Consider the following 20,432-nt stretch of genomic DNA (forward strand, 5'->3'; position numbering starts at 1 on the left):
ACCGGTACACCACAAGGGCGAGTTCTCAGCCCTCTGCTCTACACACTGTACACCCACGACTGCCTGGCTTCCCACAGCTCCACCTCCCTGATCAAATTCGGGGACGACACGGCCATCATAGGTCTAATAAAGAACAATGACGAGACTGCATACAGGCAGGAAGTCACACGCATCAAAGAGTGGTCAGCATCAAATAACCTGGACCTCAATGCAAATAAAACAAAGGAAATCATCATGAAGAAACCCCACCCTGCAGCACCACTACTACTCAACAACGAGCCAGTAGAGACAGTACCAACCTTCAAATACCTCGGCATCAACATCTCCGAGGATGCAACCTGGTCACAACACACAGCAGCAATAACAAAGAAAGCACAAAAAAGACTGTACTTCCTCCGCACACTGAAAAAGTCACATATAAGAAAGGACCTGCTAGTGTCTTTCTACAGATGTGCAATAGAGAGTGTGCTGACATATGCCATCACTGCCTGGTACGGCAGCTGCACAGCTCAGGACAATAAACCACTACACAACATCATCAAAACAGCAGGTAAGATCATCAGAACACAACTCCCCACCCTTGAGGACATTTACAACACCCGCTGCTTGAACAGAACTAAGAGCATCCTCAAAGACCCCACTCACCACGGTTACGACCTGTTCACTCCCCTACCCTCCGGAAGGCGCTACAGGACACTAAAAACTCGCACTTGCAGATTCCATAACTCCTTCTTCCCAATAAAGTATAAAGTATTACGCTGCTGTCATATGTGTGTATATATGTATATATGAATATATATAGATTTATATTACATATAGTTATTTACTACTATTACTACCATTACTACCCTATTTATTATTAAGTCTATCTACTGTGGGGTATGGTGAATCGTTGGTGAATTGTCTGGTTGTACTGTATGTTTGCACAAAGGGCAGTTTGCAACTGCAATTTCGCTGTATGATTTTATTATGCAATGACAAAATAAACTACTATTACTATTTATTACTACTATTACTATTAAAGAGGTTAAAGAGGCTAAAGAATGAAACACAAGTAACGGCCGATCTGTTGACTGGTCTGACTGGTACCTGTGATGAAGCACCACCTTTAGGTGTGCTATAATAAGCATATACTGTCGTGAACTATTACTTAATTGAATTATCCCTCAACCCCCCGTGTGTGTGTGTGTGTGTGTGTGTGTGTGTGTGTGTGTGTGTGTGTGTGACAGCAGTGGCTGCCTGGTGGTCAGATGTATGTGAACACAGTGAATAAATGCTACCATTGTACATTTAGACATGTTTCTGATGTTCACAATGAGCCTCGTTATTAAAATTATTAATTAACCTGTTTGATGTCACTTGTCCTTTGATCTGTCTCATCTCATCTCTTTTCTTTTTCTCTCTCTCGTTCTCCACATGTCACCTGACCTGCTCACCAGAACTTTACTCTGTGCTCAGCTCCATAAGAGTAATGTTATGTATGTGATTAAAGATAAGATACTAATAATGTTAATGTGAACATGATGCAGTGATATTGTCACACCGATCACAGACAGACTTTTAAAAGTGAGTCATTGCTCGAAATTGGAAAATATTTTGTGAGTGTTTAAATATTTTAAGAACAATCTTTTGTAAATGTTTATTCGCATAACTCAGGAGAGACTCAGCAGCCAACATGTGTTTAGGAGCGGCTGGCTGTCATAGGCAAATAAGAATAACAACACGGTGCGTTAGTATATTGAGTTCCAGATCACACTCTGGCACAAACTGGACCGTGTGTAAAGTCGACATTTCTTTGAACAGCCGCACACTCATTTAGTGTAGAACATCAGATTGAATTGACAAATTCAGCCACTCCCCGTTCATCAAATTAATGTTTGAGAATAAGGACAAGTGGTCAGATCATTTATGCCTCACATGCTGCAACATGTGGAGGACGAGAGAGAAAAAGAAAGAAGATGGGAGACGCAGATCAAAGGACAAGCAACAGCAAACAGGTTTGTAATTAAAGATTTTAACGAGGCTCATTACAGACAACAGAAACATGTTCAAATGTACAGTAGTAGCATTTATTCACTGTGTTCACACACCTCTGCCCGCCAGGCAGCCACTGCTGTCACACACACACACACACACACACACACACACACACACACACACACACACACACACACACACACACACACACACACACACACACACACACACACAGGGCAGGGGGGCGATGGCATCGCGCATCCGGCGATCTCAACGGGTGACGATAGGATGATGTAATTTAGGTCAAGATGGTCCAACACTAAACATTAATGGTGTTGCTCCGATCGATCGGCAACCGATATCGATCGGCCGATATTGGCTCTATCGGCTTTGATCGGAGTTCTCAAAATAGCTGATCAAAGCGGGCCGATCAGATGCACTCCAGAAAATGTACTATGCGCACCTAATATGACTTCACTCCTCTCTCTCTCTCTCCCTCCCTCAGATATACACACACACACACACACACACACACACACACACTCTCTGCGCCTCTCGTTTTTGTCCATCTCACACCCACGTGAAATACACACACACCCACCCGCTTCATTCAGTCTCTCTCTGGGTCTCTCTCGTTGTGGATCCTGCAGCATGCACTGCATGCTTTCTCCATGTCAAGAGGACCATCTCATTCTGAAATTCCCGAAATATATAAGAACTGTCTGAGTCCGAGTTGTAAACTTTACTCGTCCTGCACGGAGTAAAGTTTACAATTTTAAGTTTAAGTTTACGATTTAAGTTGACCATTTTAAGTTGACCTGCACGGAGTGTGCACGTGCAGCAGCTGTCGGTGAGAGAGTGAGAGAGAGAGCGAGAGTGTGGATAAGTACTAAGCACAGTGCTGGCGAGAGCTGTCCGGCTCCCCAGGTCCTAAAGGCATCCCTGTTGTTTACGTTTTAATTGCTCTGACTCTGAATGGTTGCTCCTTCAATTCAGATTCCTATTGAAATGGTATTTAAGAGAGAGTGTAATAAATAATACATATAAATAAATAAATAAATAATAATGCTACATGATAAAAAGAAGCCTTCAATCGACGCTGTGATCGATGATCAGTTATATCGGATCGGCAGATACTGATTCCAGTGATCGGTGATCTGCACCAAAAATCCTGATCGGAGCACCCCTAAACATTAATGCCTTACTTTTACTCTGTTACAAGAAAAAGTAACATAATTACAATAGCACGTTACTTTGTAATGTGTTACGCCCAACACTGTATACCACTGCTATGTAGAACAGCACTTTTATAGTGTGTAGGTTGAAGCAACTACATACTGCATCGGTATTGTTGTTCTTATGGTGTCAGGTGTGAAGGTAACTACACTGTAGATAATGTTAATATTCACATCAGGACTAACCGAGCCTTCCGGCAGTTCCTCACAGCTGGGATCAGTCTGCTTCGTCCCTCATCATTTGATGTTTTGTATTCCTTCAGGACGAACTCATCCAGAACCTCCTCTGACATCTGCAGCATGTAGGCCAGAGCTGAGCAATGGACCATAGAGAGTCTCTTTTCTTTGTATTTTGACTTGAGGAACTCTTGGATCTCCTGATGTACTGAGTGGTCATTCATCTCCATCAAACAGTGGAAGATGTTGATGCATCTGTCAGGAGAAGATTTGGAAGTGTTCATCTTCTTCAGGTTGCTGATGGCTCTCTGGATGCTGTCTGGGCTGCTCTCTGTGTGACCCAGCAGGCCTCCTAAGAGACTCTGGTTGGACTCCAGTGAGAGCCCATGAAGGAAGCGGACAAAAAGGTCCAGGTGGCCATTTTTACTCTTCAGAGCTTTGACCAAGGCTTTCTTCAGGAAGGCATTCAGGGATTGATCACATTTACCATATTTTCCAAGGAATGTGCTCAGCACATTCTTATCTTTGTTTTTGTAACAGTGGAACATGTAGACTGCAGCGAGAAACTCCTGGATGCTCAGATGGACAAAGCAGTAGACCGTCTTCTGGAAGAGCACACACTCTCTTTTGAAGATCTCTGTGCACACACCTGAGAACACTGAGGCCTCTCTGACATCAAGACCACACTCCTCCAGCTCTTCTTGGTAGAACAGGAGGTTGCCTGTCTCCAGATGATCAAACGCCAGCTTCCCCAGCTTCAGAAGAACGTCCCTGTCAGTCTCCATCAGCTGCTGCTGACTCATCTCATGGCTCTCATCATACTTCTGCTTCTTCCTCTCAGTCTGAACCTGCAGGAAGTGTGAGTACATCTCAGTCAGGGTCTTGGGCAGCTCTCCTCTCTGGTCTGTAGTCAACATGTGCTCCAGAACTGTAGCAGTGATCCAACAGAAGACTGGGATGTGGCACATGATGTGGACGGTCCTGGATACCTTGATGTGTGAGATGATTCTGCTGCACAGTTCCTCATCAGTGGATCTAATCCTGAAGTACTCATCTTTCTGAGGGTCAGTGAACCCTCGTACCTCTGTCACCCTGTCAACACATGTAGGAGGGATCTGATTGGCTGCTGCAGGTCTGGAAGTTATCCAGTGAAGAGCCAAGGGAAGCAGATTCCCCTTGATGAGGTTTGTCAACAGCACATCTACTGATGATACCTGTGTGACATCAGACACCACCTCGTTGTTGTGGAAATCCAATGGAAGTCTGCTTTCATCCAGGCCATCAAAGATGAACACAACTTTACAGACTGCGAGGTTCTCTGCTGTGACCCTCTGTAAGGTTGGATGGAAAACATGGAGCAGCATGAGAAGACTGTACCGCTCATCTCTGATCAAGTTCAGCTCCCGGAATGAAAGCGGAATCACAAGACTGATGTCTTGATTTTCCAAGCCCTCTGCCCAGTCCAGAGTGAACTTCTTCACTGAGAAGGTTTTTCCAATGCCAGCCACGCCCTGTGTCAGAACTACTCTGATGTGTGTCTCTTGGTCAGGTAAGAGTTTAAAGATGTCATGGCACTTGATCTGAGTGTCATGGAGAGTCTCCATCTTGGATGCCGTCTCCAGCTGCCACACCTCATGTTGGGTATTAACCTCTTCACTCTGTCCCACTGTGATGTAGAGTGCAGTGTAGATCCTATTGAGGGGAGTTCCAATTCCTGCTTCAGCTGTTCCTTCTGTTCCTTCTGTCACAAATTCACATCTCATTATCAGAATGATCTTATGCTCGTCTAAAACCTCCTGCCAAACACTGTCCACTGGAAGAGAAGAAAGAGTAAACAAGTGTTTAACAAAACATGCTGTTGTTTCCTGGTTTTAGAAATGGTGAGAACAGTAGACAATCTTACATTGTGCAATGCTGGTTTGACTGGGTGTCTGCAGTCCAGATCTTGTTCTGGACCTTTTTCCACACTGGGGACAGGTGGAGTCTCCTGATGAACCGGACTGGGCCCAGTATGAGGTGATGCACTGTCTGCAGAACCTGTGTCCACAGCTGGTAGAGACTGGATCCCTCAGGACCCAATGACACAATGCACAGCAGGACAGCTGCTGCTTCACAACACCTAGACTCCTCTTCCTCGCTCTGTGGAGATGAACACAATTCATGATAACTGATGGCTGCTATCATCAGACAGCACAATGTAGTTTCCACTAGAAACCTAGGCCCCTATCTTCCGACAGGCGCTATCCCCTAATAGCGCTTGCGCACTTGTTTGCACGTGCCTTAAGTCACGTTAGATAGCACTGCGCCTTGCGCCGTCTGCCAGGTGTTCTGGCAAATTTTGCTCCCCCGCTCAGCAGAGGAAAAAAAGCATCCCCACCTCACGGGAGCATACTTGTAATGATTTATACAGAAATGTAATGGTTGAAAAGTGATATAATTGTCTGGTAGACGTGACCTCCCTGATTTCTATGTTAAAACAGCCCCGAAATATGTTGGGGATGCAGATGCCGGGATGCGGAAAGGTTCACGGCACCTGTCGCAAGCGCAAATTAGAGCCATGCCAAAATCATCTGCGCCTCAAAATGTCTGCGCAAACGGGATTTGGGCGGTCTTAACTACCAGAATTATTCACAGGCGTGGCCAGGCAAGGCTGGGCATTACGTCAATCAAAACCAATCAGATTCCCGTCTCGCAATGGGTGTTTGTGCGAGGCTGCCTCGCCGCATGCAATATGCTGTAATTCTCTCCATGCGTAATAGAGTGTAGCCTACTCACTCGTGCGAGGACAGAGAGAGCTGATTGACAGATCGACTGTGGTCCCAACGACCCTCGGGGTGGATATGAAGGTAAATAGCCTATGTCCATTGTCCAACAAGTTTTCTTAATTCATTTCCCTCTTTGCAATGTGATAAAAGATTCTCAGTGAGTTATAGTTGATTGCCTCACTGAATTATCTGCTGATACCCAATTTTAGCAGCATAATTTGATGTCCTGGCATGACAAGGCTGTGCTTAATGACATATCCAAAGGGGATTTTACTTGCACTGTGCTGGCGCTGCACAGAGATTATGGTGCGCAACCCAGCGCAGAGAAGTATTTGCGCGTAAGAGGTCCTTTTCAAAGCTCTTAGCGCAAAGTAATTGCGCGCTGCTGACGATAGCATAATGCCATCTATCACCACATTTTAGCGCTGAAACGCCTGCTTTGGCTTGTGGCAGCCAATGCCCAGTACAATTATCACAGGCATGCGCTTGTGTCCGCCCCCAATTTGCATTGCGCACGGCGTTAAACGAGCGCAAACGCTAAATTAGCGCTTTTGGGAAGATAGAGGCCCTTGTGTTTAAATTGTAAATTAAATGACACGATTTGTCAATACTATTTAGAATCAGGGGTGTCAAACTCATTTTAGTTCACGGGCCACATACAACCCAATTGGGCTCAAATGGGCTTAAATCACTGCATCATAACCTATCCACCTTATTCCTATATATTGTTTCTCAGTGTTGTTATTGTGAACACACTGAGAGGGGAGGGGAGGGGCTGAATGAATGAATGGAGGAGAAAAGCACTGTATGCAGATTAAGGCGGCGTTCACACAGGATGTGTGTGAAAGCTTTGAAATCATGTTGAGAGCGCTTCCATTGCACACAAAACACAGTGCACGGAGGGGTTTCTTGTGCTGTGTTTTGTTTACCCCTGCAGTCGCACACAATGGCACCACAACTAGTTTATTTCAGACTAAGGTCTTTACAGGCGAGGAGACATCTCGCCTGCTGCTCCTCCTCCACACGTGCTGACAGACACACATATACTGTAGCCTACGTCATCAGTGTGCCCTGCAGCCTGGATGTCATCTGCTGAAACACACTCCGTACCGCATGGGCAATGTGAATAAGTGTTACGCCAACTTCGCCAGCCTGGGGAATGCATTAGGCTATAACTACATTTTAATCTTGTTGGTTATTTCGGTTAATGATCGATTAATGAGCGTCGGTTGATAGTCAGGGGAAAATATCATTTTCACCATCCATAATTTATAGTTCAAATATTCATACACACTCCACCAGAGGGGCAAGTGGTGGACAGATGACTTTAACACGACCAAAGTCCAACTACATGAAGAAGGCTATCATGTACAGGGCTATCGTGTCATGCAACAGTCTTACAGGTGATGTTCGTCAAAATCGAATCAGTTCATCCTTGAGTCCAAATGGAAGTTTTAGCCAAATGTGACAAAATTCAGTCAAGACGTTCCTGAGATATGGTGTTAACGATCTTGAGAATGGTGTCTGTGAGGTCACAGTGACGTTGACCTTTGACCACCAAAATGTAATCAGTTCATCCTTGAGTCCAAGTGGACGTTTGAGCCAAATGTAACAAAATTGTCAAGGCGCTCCTGAGATATCGCGTTAACGAGCTAGAAAATGGCATTTGTGAGGTCACAGTGACCTTGAACTTTGACCTTTGCCCACCAAAATCGAATCAGTTCATCCTTGAGGCCAAGTGGACGTTTGAGCCACATGTGAAGAAAAACCGTCAAGGCGTTCCTGAGATCTTGGGTTAACAAGCTTGAAAATGGCGTTTGTGAGGTCAGAGTGACCTTGAACTTTCTCTTTTCATTTCAACTTTCATCCTTGAGTCCAAGTGGACATTTGAGGTAAATTTGACAAAATTCCGTGAAGGCGTTCCTGAGATATCGTGATAAGGAAACATCGGACGGACGTACAGACGTACTGCCAGCCGGACGGACAACCCAAAACCATAATGCCTCCAGCTCGGAGGCATAATGATAAAACCCTACACTATAACGATGCCAAATTAAAATTCTAATCATACATGAGAGAAACTAATTCAAAGACAACCAGCACACTCCACCACTAAACTGCACGTTAAGATGTCCACTGCAGATCAGTAAATCTTTATAGTGAAATCAGTTCAGCACACAGATGTGTGAATAGTATAAATTCCAAAATTCAAGTTCTCAGGTGTTTTGCTGCAAAACTAGTTTTGCTTCAGGAATACAATCCTCTGTGTAATGTAACAGTAAAGGAAAGTAAATCCTCAGTTCATGATATTGCATCAGGTAGGCTTACAGTATAACAGTCCTCTTACCTTGTGTCTGATGGTCCAGGTTCTTTACTGAAGTTTAGAGGAGGGCCCATAGACCAGTCACTCTTCATAGACAGACAGCTGGGTACTGGAGACTCTGCTCTGCTGAGATTGGTGTGATTTTGACAATGTTGACAATTGAAAGACAAGGACTATTTTCTGAAAAGCTGCAATATTGTACATAATATGCTGTAAACCCATATTGTTTTCATTTTCCAATATTTTTCCTCATTGTTATATCGATAAGTGATACAGGATGTAGTTTGAGTTTATTTATAATTTTATACATTTCATATATATCATTTTAAAGATTTATTCTAGGAATGTTCATGCTTTATTGAGAGAGATAGTGAGAGAGGGAGACAGGAATGGGAGAGACAAAAGCCGCTTTCACACACAGATCGCGCAATATTGCAGTTCAGAAGGCCCGCAAAGCCAGGAGCCTCGCCACAGAAATTGCTTTCACACAGAGCCAAGGAGCACCGCCACATTCCCGTCCTGGGCCGGATTTAAATTAGGCGAGAGGAGGCATTTCCACCCAGCTCCTCCTAGCCCAAATTAATATTTTCATAGGTTAGTGTAGCCTAGGCTACTGTATGATGAACAAATTCATTCAACAACCAAACATCGCTGATGTACGCCAGCCAACGTGCAGCTGCGGTCGTTAAGAACATCAAAGTGATAAAACACGAAAGTGTTCTCCACATGCAGCATGGTAACAAGGCTTTCAATATTCATCTGATTGACTTTATGGATCACAGATGCACCATCATGTATTAAGTACAAGGCTAATTCTTATCTTTTGGTTCCAGTTTTTTGTGAATCAAATTATTCCCATGAAGTAGCCTAATTAGCGTCCGTTCTGAAAGATGACACCCGCATATCAAACAGCTGCAGTCTGCATACGTTCATCGGGGGAATAGTATAGGCTATAAATGCACATGACTACTATAACCTTTGTAGTTTTTTAAGGAATGCACAACTGGCTAGCTAGACAGATTGCAGTTCTGGAGCTGGTTTCCAGAGGGAATATCTTCAGACCGACTCGCCACAGTGCCTATTCGCACCTCTGTTCCGTGTTGCCGCTCCTACGCTTTCAGGTGGAGGCGGGTTGGAGGGTAATCCGGCGCTGTGACTAGGTCCACTGGCGGAATGAAAGACGTAACACAATTATCCACCAACCCCCTTTCACAACTTTCACATCGGAGGCGCGGATCACATTTTCCGTGTATTTTACCGCTTTCAAGGCTGGTGTGAAAGTGGCTAGAGAGCGAGACAGAGAGAGGGAGAGAGACAGAGAGAAAGAGAGAGAGAGAGAGAGAGAAAGAGAGAGAGAGAGGGAGAGAGAGAGGGGACATGCAGCATTGTGTCTTCATCCTCAGTTAATGATATTCCATCATGCAGGCTCACAGTATAACAGTCCTCTTACCTTGTGTCTGAAGGTCCAGGTTCTTTACTGAAGTCTGGAGGAGGATTTTTAGACCAGTCACTCTTCATAGACAGACAGCTGGGTACTGGAGACTCTGCTCTGCTGAGATTTGTGTGATTTTGTCAATGTTGACAATTGAAAGACAAGCACTATTTTCTGAAAAGCTGCAATATTGTACATATGCTGTAAACCCATATTGTTTTCATTTTCCAAAATCTTTCCTCATTGTTATATCGATAAATGATACATGTAGTTTGAGTTTTTTTTTATATAATTTTATACATTCCATATATATCATTTTAAATATTTATTCTAGGAATGTTCATGCTTTATTGACAGAGAGTGAGAGAGGGAGACAGGAATGGCAGAGACAGAGAGAGAGAGAGGGAGAGAGAGAGGGGAGAGAGAGAGAGAGAGAGAGATACAGAGAGAGAGAGAGAGATCGACACACACACACACCGTGCGTGAGAGAGAGAGAGAGAGAGGATGACATGCAGCATTTTGTCTTCATCCTCAGTTCATGATATTCCATCAGGTAGGCTTACAGCAGGGATGGGCAACTGGGCAACTGGCGCCCTGTTTGGCCCGCGCTGGAATTGCATTTTTATTTTTTATTTTTACAGTGCACCTGAACACCTGAACAGTGCAAGACACCTGCTGAATAAGTGTCCAAATGTTCATGTCATTCTGGTCAATACTAAAAGTAATATCATGTGTAAGAAATAGTGTTGTCACGGTACTCGGTACTTCGGTACTTGGACGGTACTACATTGCTACGGTACTGAACGGTACCTGTTTTTCATGGTACCGAGGGTACCGAATTTACTATTTAGTTTGCCACCATGGCTTGGCTTCATGGACCCAGCCGCCAGCTAACGTTAGCCTGTCTGCTGAGCAACACACATACTGTACATACTGCGCATACAGCCCCGCGCACTTCCGGGACTACGGTGTCCCCGAACGTCCACACGTAATCGCGAACAGTCATTCACAGCTTGTTGACACAAGCAGTGCGCACAGGCGGCGAAGAGAATGGCTGCGGCTGCTCCTATAGACCAAATCAGCGGGATGTTTACATTTACTTCCGGGTACCCCTGGGTCCACACATTATAATGGCGGTGAACGGCACAAACTGACGTGTTGAAGACAAAAACAGACAAAGAAGACAAAAATGGTTCGTCCGTGTTGTGTTGTTGTTTAATATCATTCATAACAACACTTTCACTGATGTTAGTGGAGACCAGACTAGCTTATTTACCTGTTGGACCAGACCAGAGTAGACTTGACGCTAAATTAAATTAACGTGGCGTCGGTAGCTCTGTCTGTAACGTTAACGAGTCTGCTCTCGCCGAGAAGAGCCTGGTGACGCGAGGTTACGAGTCTGCAAAAAAACAGCGAGTTTGACAGACAAACAAACATTATTAGCTAGCTAACACTACATAAAACAAACACAGAAGAAAGGCTAGATACGTCGGACAAGCATGTTTACCAACCGTTTAACCATTTAAATTGAAAGTAGTCGGCCGAAAACAACGAGAGGGTTTGACAGCATTTATTTGACAACACGCACATTTAAACCTGCCGCCTTCCCCAAGTGGTACCCGGAAGTAAATTTGTTTACATGGTGACGTCACGGTGATTTGGTCTATTCCAACAACTCAACTTGTTGAGAAGAAGAATGCAAAGAGTCGCATTTGGAAATATCAGTCCCCAAAGCCCCATCTGCAAAAAGTGTGAAAGGGAGTTCCAAACCAAACAGGGTAACACATCCAAACTCGGCAAGCACCCAGACCTGTTCACAGAATCCAAGGTGGGTTAATTCTTTCAAACGGTGTAAAATAACACGTTTAACAACATATCAAACGGACCTTATCCTGTCACATTAGTTTTTGAGATAGCTGGCAATGCATTGTGTAACCATAAAAACGTTTGGCTAACGTTAACGTAATAACGTTACCGTGTTTCGTAATGGAATCATTATGGGACCCGGCTAATACCTGGTACAGTGTTAGCTAGCATAGTGTAGCGCCTGTGCAATGCAATGTTTGTAATGGAATCATTATGGGACACGGCTAATAGCCGAACTTAGCCATAGTTCAACATGGCATCAAAATAAATACAAGCTTCTTTCGGGTGAAACATGTCCGTGAATTAAAACTAGCTACATAAAATTGCTTGCACTCTACATGTGTGTATGTGCAGTTGTCTTTATCATCTCTTTATTTTAGTAAATCTCACTGACGTTACTTTCCATTTAACAGTATGCGAGAGATGAAGATGAAGAGGAAGGCACAAGTCGCGGAGCCCAAAAGACCACCCATCACACAATTCCTGATGTTTTTGAAAAGCAGAGGAAATATGACAAGAACTCACATGAAGCAAGAAAGTGTGATAGGGCATTGGCAGAATTCCTATGCATCGATCAAATACCAATATACACCGTTGGAAAAAAAAGGATTCCAGCAATTCTGTGAAATAAATTAAATTATAATATTTAATATAATAATAAAATTAAATACTTGAGGGCTACATGCCACTGGTGTTGCACTGTCTGTACTCACTGCCATACAGAGTTGAATGTAAGAAGAAGTAAGCAAAAGCACATTGTTTTGTTTTAAAGTTGAAGGCTACATGCCATTTGTTAATTGGAAATGGTTGCATACTTTAATAAAGGAGAATATGTTCAAGAAATATCAGTCTGTTTTTTTTACCGTGGTACCGAAATTGGTACCGAGTACCGTGGAAATTCACTAGTACCGGTACCGACTACTGAATTATTGGTACCGTGACAACACTAGTAAGAAATGACTGTTCTACATTGTAATAATTTAAATAATTAACTCGTTGGTTTTGGATTTAATTAGCTTCAAGAGTGCATTTTTGTTCTTGTGTGACCCTCAACACAGGCTTTGAGAATCCCCGGCCACTTACTGATACTTATGCTTAAATTAACCCACTCATATTCTGGTTTCTTTCAAGAAAAACATTTTGGCTAGTGGAAATTCTAATTGGCTGGTAACTTTAAAATCTAGCAGCCATATTGGCAGGTGGTCAAAAAAGTTAATTTCAAGCCCTGCAGGGAGAGCAGGTGGCGACATAGGAGTGAGTGAGGAAAAGGATCAAATATAGAGGGAATGCACTGACGCCACGCCCCCTCCAAACACGCCCCCTCAGCCGGACTGAGCAGCACTGAGTGTCAAATTTCCAAAACAAACGTGGCTTCCGCCAGGGGTAGTAGCGAAACCACGGCTAATATAAACGATTATCTGCTTAAATTAAAGGCAGTTGGACTCGAATGTGACCCTTACAGCTTGCCAAAGAACCAGTGGTCCATGGACGTAGACATGTGGCCAGGAATAGGGTTTCCTGACATTTATATGTACTTAATATCGACGCCGGGGAAATACACAAACCAAAGCATGAAAGCATACAAGAGCCTGGACGCGTGGTCGTACTTCAAGGCTGGATTTGTTGCCGACATTAAAGTAACGAGGACAGCAATGGATATTCTGGTTGTATGTGGAGAGGTAAATATTTATTTTATTACCACTTTTATTAAGAAAAATATAGCATACGCTGTCACTAACACACGCTAGCTTTGTTCATAGTGAACACTGTCACTCATGTAACGTTATATCTGTGCAGGTAAAACACAGCCAGAGAATGAATGAGCCCTCATTGAAACCCTGGATAGCTGCAGAGAAGACCAGGACCGTTTCATTAGCTTTCGGCAGCCTGTAAAAAGATACCTCCGACGCCTTGTTGAATCTATTTTTACAGTCAATGGCACAACAGCACTTTCCCATTTTCGTTGTTTTCTCGCGGAAGCTGAACGCTAAACACCGTGACCCGGCGGCGCCACCTGGCTTGTTTAGACGTTTTGACACTCACTGCAGCTGAGTGGGCGTACCCGCACTGACTGTCGCGTCCGTGACGTCACGTGCATTCCCTCTATTGGTGGTTAAGAGTGAATAATGACATCACAACTGTTAATTTAAAATTAGTTATTCCTCTAAACCTGGCTTCAAATGCCACAAATCTTTCGCGCCGCCGCCGCCGTTCGGCCCCCGGCCCTCAGCAAAATCTGGCCCTCTGGTAGCGAGGACATTTTTTGTGGCCCTCTCTATCATCAAAGTTGCACATCCCTGGCTTACAGCATAATAGTCCTCTTACCTTGTGTCTGATGGTCCAGGTTCTTTACTGAAGTTTAGAGGAAGACCCATAGACCAGTCACTCTTCATAGACAGACAGCTGGGTACTGGAGACTCTGCTCTGCTGAGATTGGTGTGATTTTGACAATGTTGACAATTGAAAGACAAGGACTATTTTCTGAAAATCTGCAATATTGTACATATTCTGTAAACCCATATTGTTTTCATTTTCCAAATTTGTTCCTCATTGTTATATCGATAAATTATACATGTAGTTGCAGGTGTTTTTTTTATATAATTTTATACATTTCCTATACCGGTATATAATTTTAAAGATTTATTCTAGGAATGTTCATGCTTTATTGACAGATAGTGAGAGAAGGAGACAGGAATGAGAGAGAGAGAGAGAGAGAGAGAGAGAGAGAGAGAGAGAGAGAGAGAGAGAGAGAGAGAGAGAGAGAGAGGGACATGCAGCATTGTGTCTTCATCCTCAGTTCATGATATTGCATCAGGTAGGCTTACAGTATAACAGTCCTCTTACCTTATGTCTGATGGTCCAGGTTCTTTACTGAAGTCTGGAGGAGGATCAATAGACATGTCACTCTTCATAGACAGACAGCTGGGTACTGGAGACTCTGCTCTGCTGAGATTTGTGTGATTTTGACAATGTTGACAATTGAAAGACAAGCACTATTTTCTGAAAAGCTGCAATATTGTACATATGCTGTAAACCCATATTGTTTTCATTTTCCAAATTTTTTCCTCATTGTTATATCGATAAATGTTACATGTAGTTTGAGATTTTTTTTTATATAATTTTATACATTTCATATATTTAATTGTAAAGATTTATTCTAGGAATGTTCATGCTTTATTGACAGAGAGTGAGAGAGGGAGACAGGAATGGGAGAGACAGAGAGAGAGAGAGAGAGAGAGAGAAAGAGAAAGAGAGAGGACATGCAGCATTGTGTCTTCATCCTCAGTTAATGATATTGCATCAGGTAGCCTCACAGTATAACAGTGTTCTCACCTTGTGTCTGATGGTCCAGGTTCTTTACTGAAGTATAGAGGTTGATCTTTAGACCGGTCACTCTTCATAGACAGACAGCTGGGTACTGGAGACTCTGCTCTCTGCCTGTGGTGCTGCCCTCTGGAAACACAAATGTTTGATACATATATAATATATCATTAATTATAATAATAATAATAATTATTATATATCAATATATCATTAGTTCTAGTAAAGACAGAGAACATTGTTTCTGCACCTCTGCAAAGCAGACATGAAGATAAATGTACAAAGCAATGAGTGAGGGTTAATTGCAATGCTTCAATTCACTGCAGTGTTCCCCTATATACATTGTGGAGCTCTGGAAATATGGCCCCCGCTGCTGCTAGCCACAGCTGTGTGTTTTTTGGGGGGGTCAAGGCGTTGAGAGTAGCCTAGAGGAGAAGAGATGACAATTCAGAATAAAAGACACGCTCGTGCTGTCGCTCGCTGGTGATGAACAAACTCTAAATATCACAGCATGTGTTTGAAGCAGGCTGAAAAAACAATCCTTCTGGTTCTAATCATATATTTTGCATGAGACCAGTGTTGCTAACTTAGCGCTTTCTGCTCTATATTTAGCTACTTTCCAGACTTCCCTAGGCTAGCACCTTTATTTCCAAAATGCTCCTAGCGCCAAATCTGGCTACTTGTTCTGACCAAGGTGTGTTGAATTGAACGGATTTTGCCTTTTGGTGTGGCTGCTGCTGGGTTTTCTCTCTCTCTCTCTCTCTCTCTCTCTCTCCTCATTTCTGCCTGTCTGACATGTCATAACCCGGTTCTGTGGGTTATGGCAAAAGAAGGGAACAGGACGCAAAGTGCCAAAAATATAAAGTATTTATTATAAATGTAAATAAATGAAGGTAAGTATGAAGTGTGTTGATCTGTAGCATCAGTAGTGTCAGTGTGGATGCGTGTGGATAGTGTAGTGTAGACTGTAGGGTGTTTGTCAAGTAAGTAAATCAAAGAACAAAACCAGAATGCAGGTAGCTGGCAGGAGGGAGAAAGACAGACTGAGAACCAGGAGCTTTTAGAGGCTATGGAGCACCGGGCCCAGGTGCCCCAGATCTGGTAATCAGCTGCTCCTCCATGATCAGCCAATTATCTCTCCAGTCATCTCCTCCGGCAAAGACAGACAATATGAGAGACCAGCACACAGACAGACAGATAGACAGGCAGGGCCGTCACAGACAGACACAGCGCTTCAGTGGAGCCCCTTTCCTCCGCATCCTCCTCCAGTCAATAATAACAACGGCTACGCCAAGGTAGGTAAATGTGACCTCATTTAGCGCCATCTGGTGCCTTTGCTTGGAAAAGAGTTGACAACACTGCACGAGACCGCGACTTTCTAAAGCAGTGCTGCCAATTTGGTGGCTTTTCAGACCCTCCTGGTGACACAAGGAATCCTGCGCCAATTAAAGCTGTGTTCAGTGATGTTTTAGTGTTAAAATATGTCTAAAACAGCTATATATTCCACTATTGATGGTATCTGGTGTCTGACATTATCACCACAGAGCCTCTCATTCTCTAGAATCAGCTGTGAAAGATGTTGGGGTCCATAGCTCTGACCTAACCACATCTAACTGACATCACTTGAGAACACAAAACAAAGAACACTTCTGATATAATATGATATGAGTGTTTTAGTATCACTCAACAAATAAAGGCTTTGATAGAAGCAAAAGCGTATGGCTGCTTAGTCTGCAGATAAAACACAATGACAAAAGACATAGTAATTTACACTCTTATTCAGGGATGCATAATGCACTGTTGTGCAAGTTCACACTTCACAAGAGTTTAAAGTTCAGCTCATTGGACCAACTTCAGATGTTGTCGTCACTGGTCGGATGACGATCTTCTGCATGTTTTTAGTGGGGGGTTATGTACGGAGGAACCCCCTAGGGGGTACGGGGAGAACATGCAAACTCCATGCAAACATGCAAACATGCAAACTCCAGTGCCTACTGCCCACCTGAAGATATGGGGGGGTCACAACTCCAGCGCCCACAGCGTCCCAGGTGAGAATCGAACCCAGGACCTTCGAGCTGTGAGGCGACAGCGCTTACCACTGCACCACCGTACCCCCTAATAATATATGAAATGAGTGTTTTAGTATCACTCAATACAACAAATAAAGGCTTTGATAGAAGCAAAAGCGTATGGCTGCTTAGTCTGCAGATAAAACACAATGACAAAAGACATAGTAATTTACACTCTTATTCAGGGATGCAAAGTAATGCACTGTTGTGCAAGTTCACACTTCACAAGAGCTCAAAGTTCAGCTCACACAGATCAAAATCAACTAGTTCATCTTCATAGTTCACAAGTTTTAATTTTGAACTATAAGCTCACAGTCCCAAACAATGAACAGTTCAGTTCATTTCATGTTCACTTCTTGTTTGCCCAGAGAAAAGGCACAGCTCTGAAAATGTTGTTAGCATTTAGCACACAATAGCTTTTCAACACATCTTTCAAAAGATGATTTAAAGATGATTGTAAAAGTCAGGGGCTTTAGCCAAAGCTTCACGGTGCAATAGAGCTGACATTTGTTTTGTATCACATATATTTTTATTTGATTTTAAACATGGCATATCTTCTTACAAAAATGAATTGCTTGTATCACTTGTAACATCATTCCCTACCTCAGCTCCCACCCGCCCTCCTATGAACTCTGAGCCACCGTTGCATATAAAAACAATAATGGTAGTTTGCAAACTACGAAAACGTATATATTGAACATAAATGATAAATTATTTGTATATTTATCCACATACATTCACATGCTTAATTGCTTACATATATGTCTGGATATCATTTGAGTCTACAAATAAGTGGAGAGGAAAAAAAACAGTGTGGAGTCTCACTTAGTAAATGTCAATGTGACAACATTACATTACGTCATTTGGCAGACGCTTTTATCCAAAGCGACTTACAATAACACATTTTTTGTCTGCAATAGAACAATCAACTATGGAGCACAGTCTATGACAACTACAGCTTCTGAAGGAACAGTGGTACAAGTTTAGGTTAGTGGTACAAGGTTTTTTTTTTTTTTTTTTTTTTTTTTATATAAGGAAAGAGAGAGACGAAGTTAGATCAAGAAGGGCCCAGATGGAGCCTGAAAAGGTGAGTCTTTAGTCTTTTCCGAAAGATCGGCAGTGATTCAGCAGTCCTGACCGAAGGTGGAAGCTCGTTCCACCATTGAGGTGCCAGGGACGAGAAGAGTCGAGATCGGGATGAGCGACTTTTGAGCCCCCGTAGCGAAGGAGGGGCGAGGCGACCTGCACTGGTGGAGGAGCGAAGGGAGCGGTGAGAGGTTTGGAACCTGACCATGGATTGCAGGTACCGGGGAGCTGTCTGGTGTACTGCCCTGTAGGCCAGTACCAGTGTCTTGAATTTGATGCGGGCCGAGATGGGAAGCCAGTGGAGCTCCTGGAAGAGGGGAGTGACGTGAGAGAATTTGGGTTGGTTGAATATCAGACGGGCTGCAGCGTTCTGAATGAGCTGAAGCGGTCGGATGTCGGTGGCAGGTAGGCCGGCCAGAAGCACGTTGCAGTAGTCCAGGCGGGAGGAGACAAGAGACTGGACCAGGAGTTGAGTCGCTTCTCTTGTGAGAAAGGGACGGATTTTGCGGATGTTGTAGAGAGAGAACCTACAGGAGCGCGCTGTAGCAGCTATGTTGGCAGAGCAAGACAGCTGGTTGTCAAGGATCACCCCGAGGTTCTTGGCTGTTTGTGTAATGTAACGTAATGTAATGGACCACAAACATGTTTCCAGTGTCTGGAAATAAGATGTTTTGCTTGTAATAAACATAGGTTAACCGACTTACTTTCATGAGTTCTTAGGCCAATATATGTGGTTTACACATGTTTACTGTTTTCAATAATGAAGACTACTTCTCTAGTTAATGTCTGATTAACCATCCCATTCACTGTCTGGGATATTAGGGTTACATTTATTGCAGGAGGTATTATGTTCTTATAAGCCTTTTATATTTGGGGCCAGTTCTATTGAAGTGAATGAGGCAAGACACAGCTCTCCTGAGTCCTGGGATAACATTTTGTAATTTTATAAATGTGATATATAATCACACACACACACACACACACACAGACAGACAGACAGACAGACAGACAGACAGACAGACAGACAGACAGACAGACAAACGGATGGATGGATAGATAGATAGATAGATAGTTTTTATTATCAAGATCGACTTTTATTATTGAAAGTAAAACATATTTTATTTTTTGTCTCTTTAAGAGCGAAACTTAATTAACGCTGCGCGTTAATTAAACTGTGATGTTTATTTGAACGTCACAGCAGCAGCAGGTAACAGGTAAACATGTCAAAGTGTGCACTTATTGACATTTGGAGGTAGCAGGCAAACTCTTCTTCTTCTTTTTAAACAAAGTGCAAGTATGAGCCTCCCTGCATTCCACAAACTAACGTTGCACGTCCGCATTTGTAATAAGATCGATGTGCGAGCATCGTGGCAAGTACTTTTAATTGGTGGGTGCTGCTCGAGGGGGGGGGGAGGGTGTTGGTACTGGCTCGTGGAACCAGATTTACGATGACATAAGGACAGACGATGTCGTTTACTCTGGAATAAAAAATCGGCTCCACACCATCGACATGCTCCACACACACGAGCAGCGAGGCTAAACTTTCCAGAGGAAAAAAGCAGCACGGAGATTCTGGAATAAAACAGGAGGAGACAGCTGTCAAGTGCAATAGCGATATAAGCAAGCACCTCCATATGACAGACACGTCTTATCCTTCTTCTGCTAGAACCGCCCAACTCTTCCTTTGATTGGGTTAGGTTAGTGTCCTCTACTAAGAGAGTGGCGTCAGCGGAGGACCAAAATGCGAGACTCATTAGCCAATGAACAGCCAGGAATGGGTCTCGCGCTACTTTTGCATGCTAAAATAAAGCTGATAATGTACAATTTGATTCAAGGGATGAAAACCCCTTTCAAAGTACAACACAAACTGTCTATTTTGCTGCAACTCGACAGTGCTGCTTTTTTTACTCAAGAGTTCCACTTTCTACTTCCTGGAAAAAAACTGGCCCATTGGAGTGAATGGAGATGTCGGAACTCTTCTATTATACGGCTCTGGGTTAGGTTTAGGCATGAGGAGTGACGATTGGTTAGTTTAGGTTAGTAAGCCAATCAAAGGCAGAATAGGGCGGGTCATGCTCTCGGGAGTTTTCTGAAACGGGAGGGGAGGGGATTGACTGGATGGACTGGAGGTATAACGCAGTGAAAGCTCTGGAGAGATTGAAGTCGGCAAAACGGTCAATT

General features: G+C 43.4%; 2 protein-coding genes across 2 annotated transcripts in view; one reads left to right on the top strand and one right to left on the bottom strand.

The window, feature by feature from the left end:
* Nucleotides 1–20,432, top strand: part of LOC310791316 (tubulin polymerization-promoting protein family member 3-like) — a gene marked incomplete at its 3' end in the record, with an annotated part of 516,176 nt that overhangs the window by 186,570 nt on the left and 309,174 nt on the right. The window lies entirely within an intron of this gene.
* The window catches only part of LOC310791505 (NACHT, LRR and PYD domains-containing protein 12-like), a gene marked incomplete at both ends in the record, with an annotated part of 280,341 nt that overhangs the window by 39,860 nt on the left and 220,049 nt on the right, over nt 1–20,432 (bottom strand). Inside the window, 7 exons of the mRNA XM_083653181.1 lie at nt 3,399–5,202; nt 5,293–5,528; nt 8,502–8,603; nt 9,928–10,026; nt 14,101–14,202; nt 14,617–14,721; nt 15,109–15,203. Coding sequence (XP_083509307.1) covers nt 3,399–5,202; nt 5,293–5,528; nt 8,502–8,603; nt 9,928–10,026; nt 14,101–14,202; nt 14,617–14,721; nt 15,109–15,203 — 2,543 coding nt within the window. The remainder of the gene's footprint in view (nt 1–3,398; nt 5,203–5,292; nt 5,529–8,501; nt 8,604–9,927; nt 10,027–14,100; nt 14,203–14,616; nt 14,722–15,108; nt 15,204–20,432) is intronic.

This window comes from Poromitra crassiceps (genome assembly GCF_964638095.1).
Source record: "Poromitra crassiceps genome assembly, chromosome: 16".
In the NCBI taxonomy this organism is placed as follows: Eukaryota; Metazoa; Chordata; class Actinopteri; order Beryciformes; family Melamphaidae; genus Poromitra; species Poromitra crassiceps.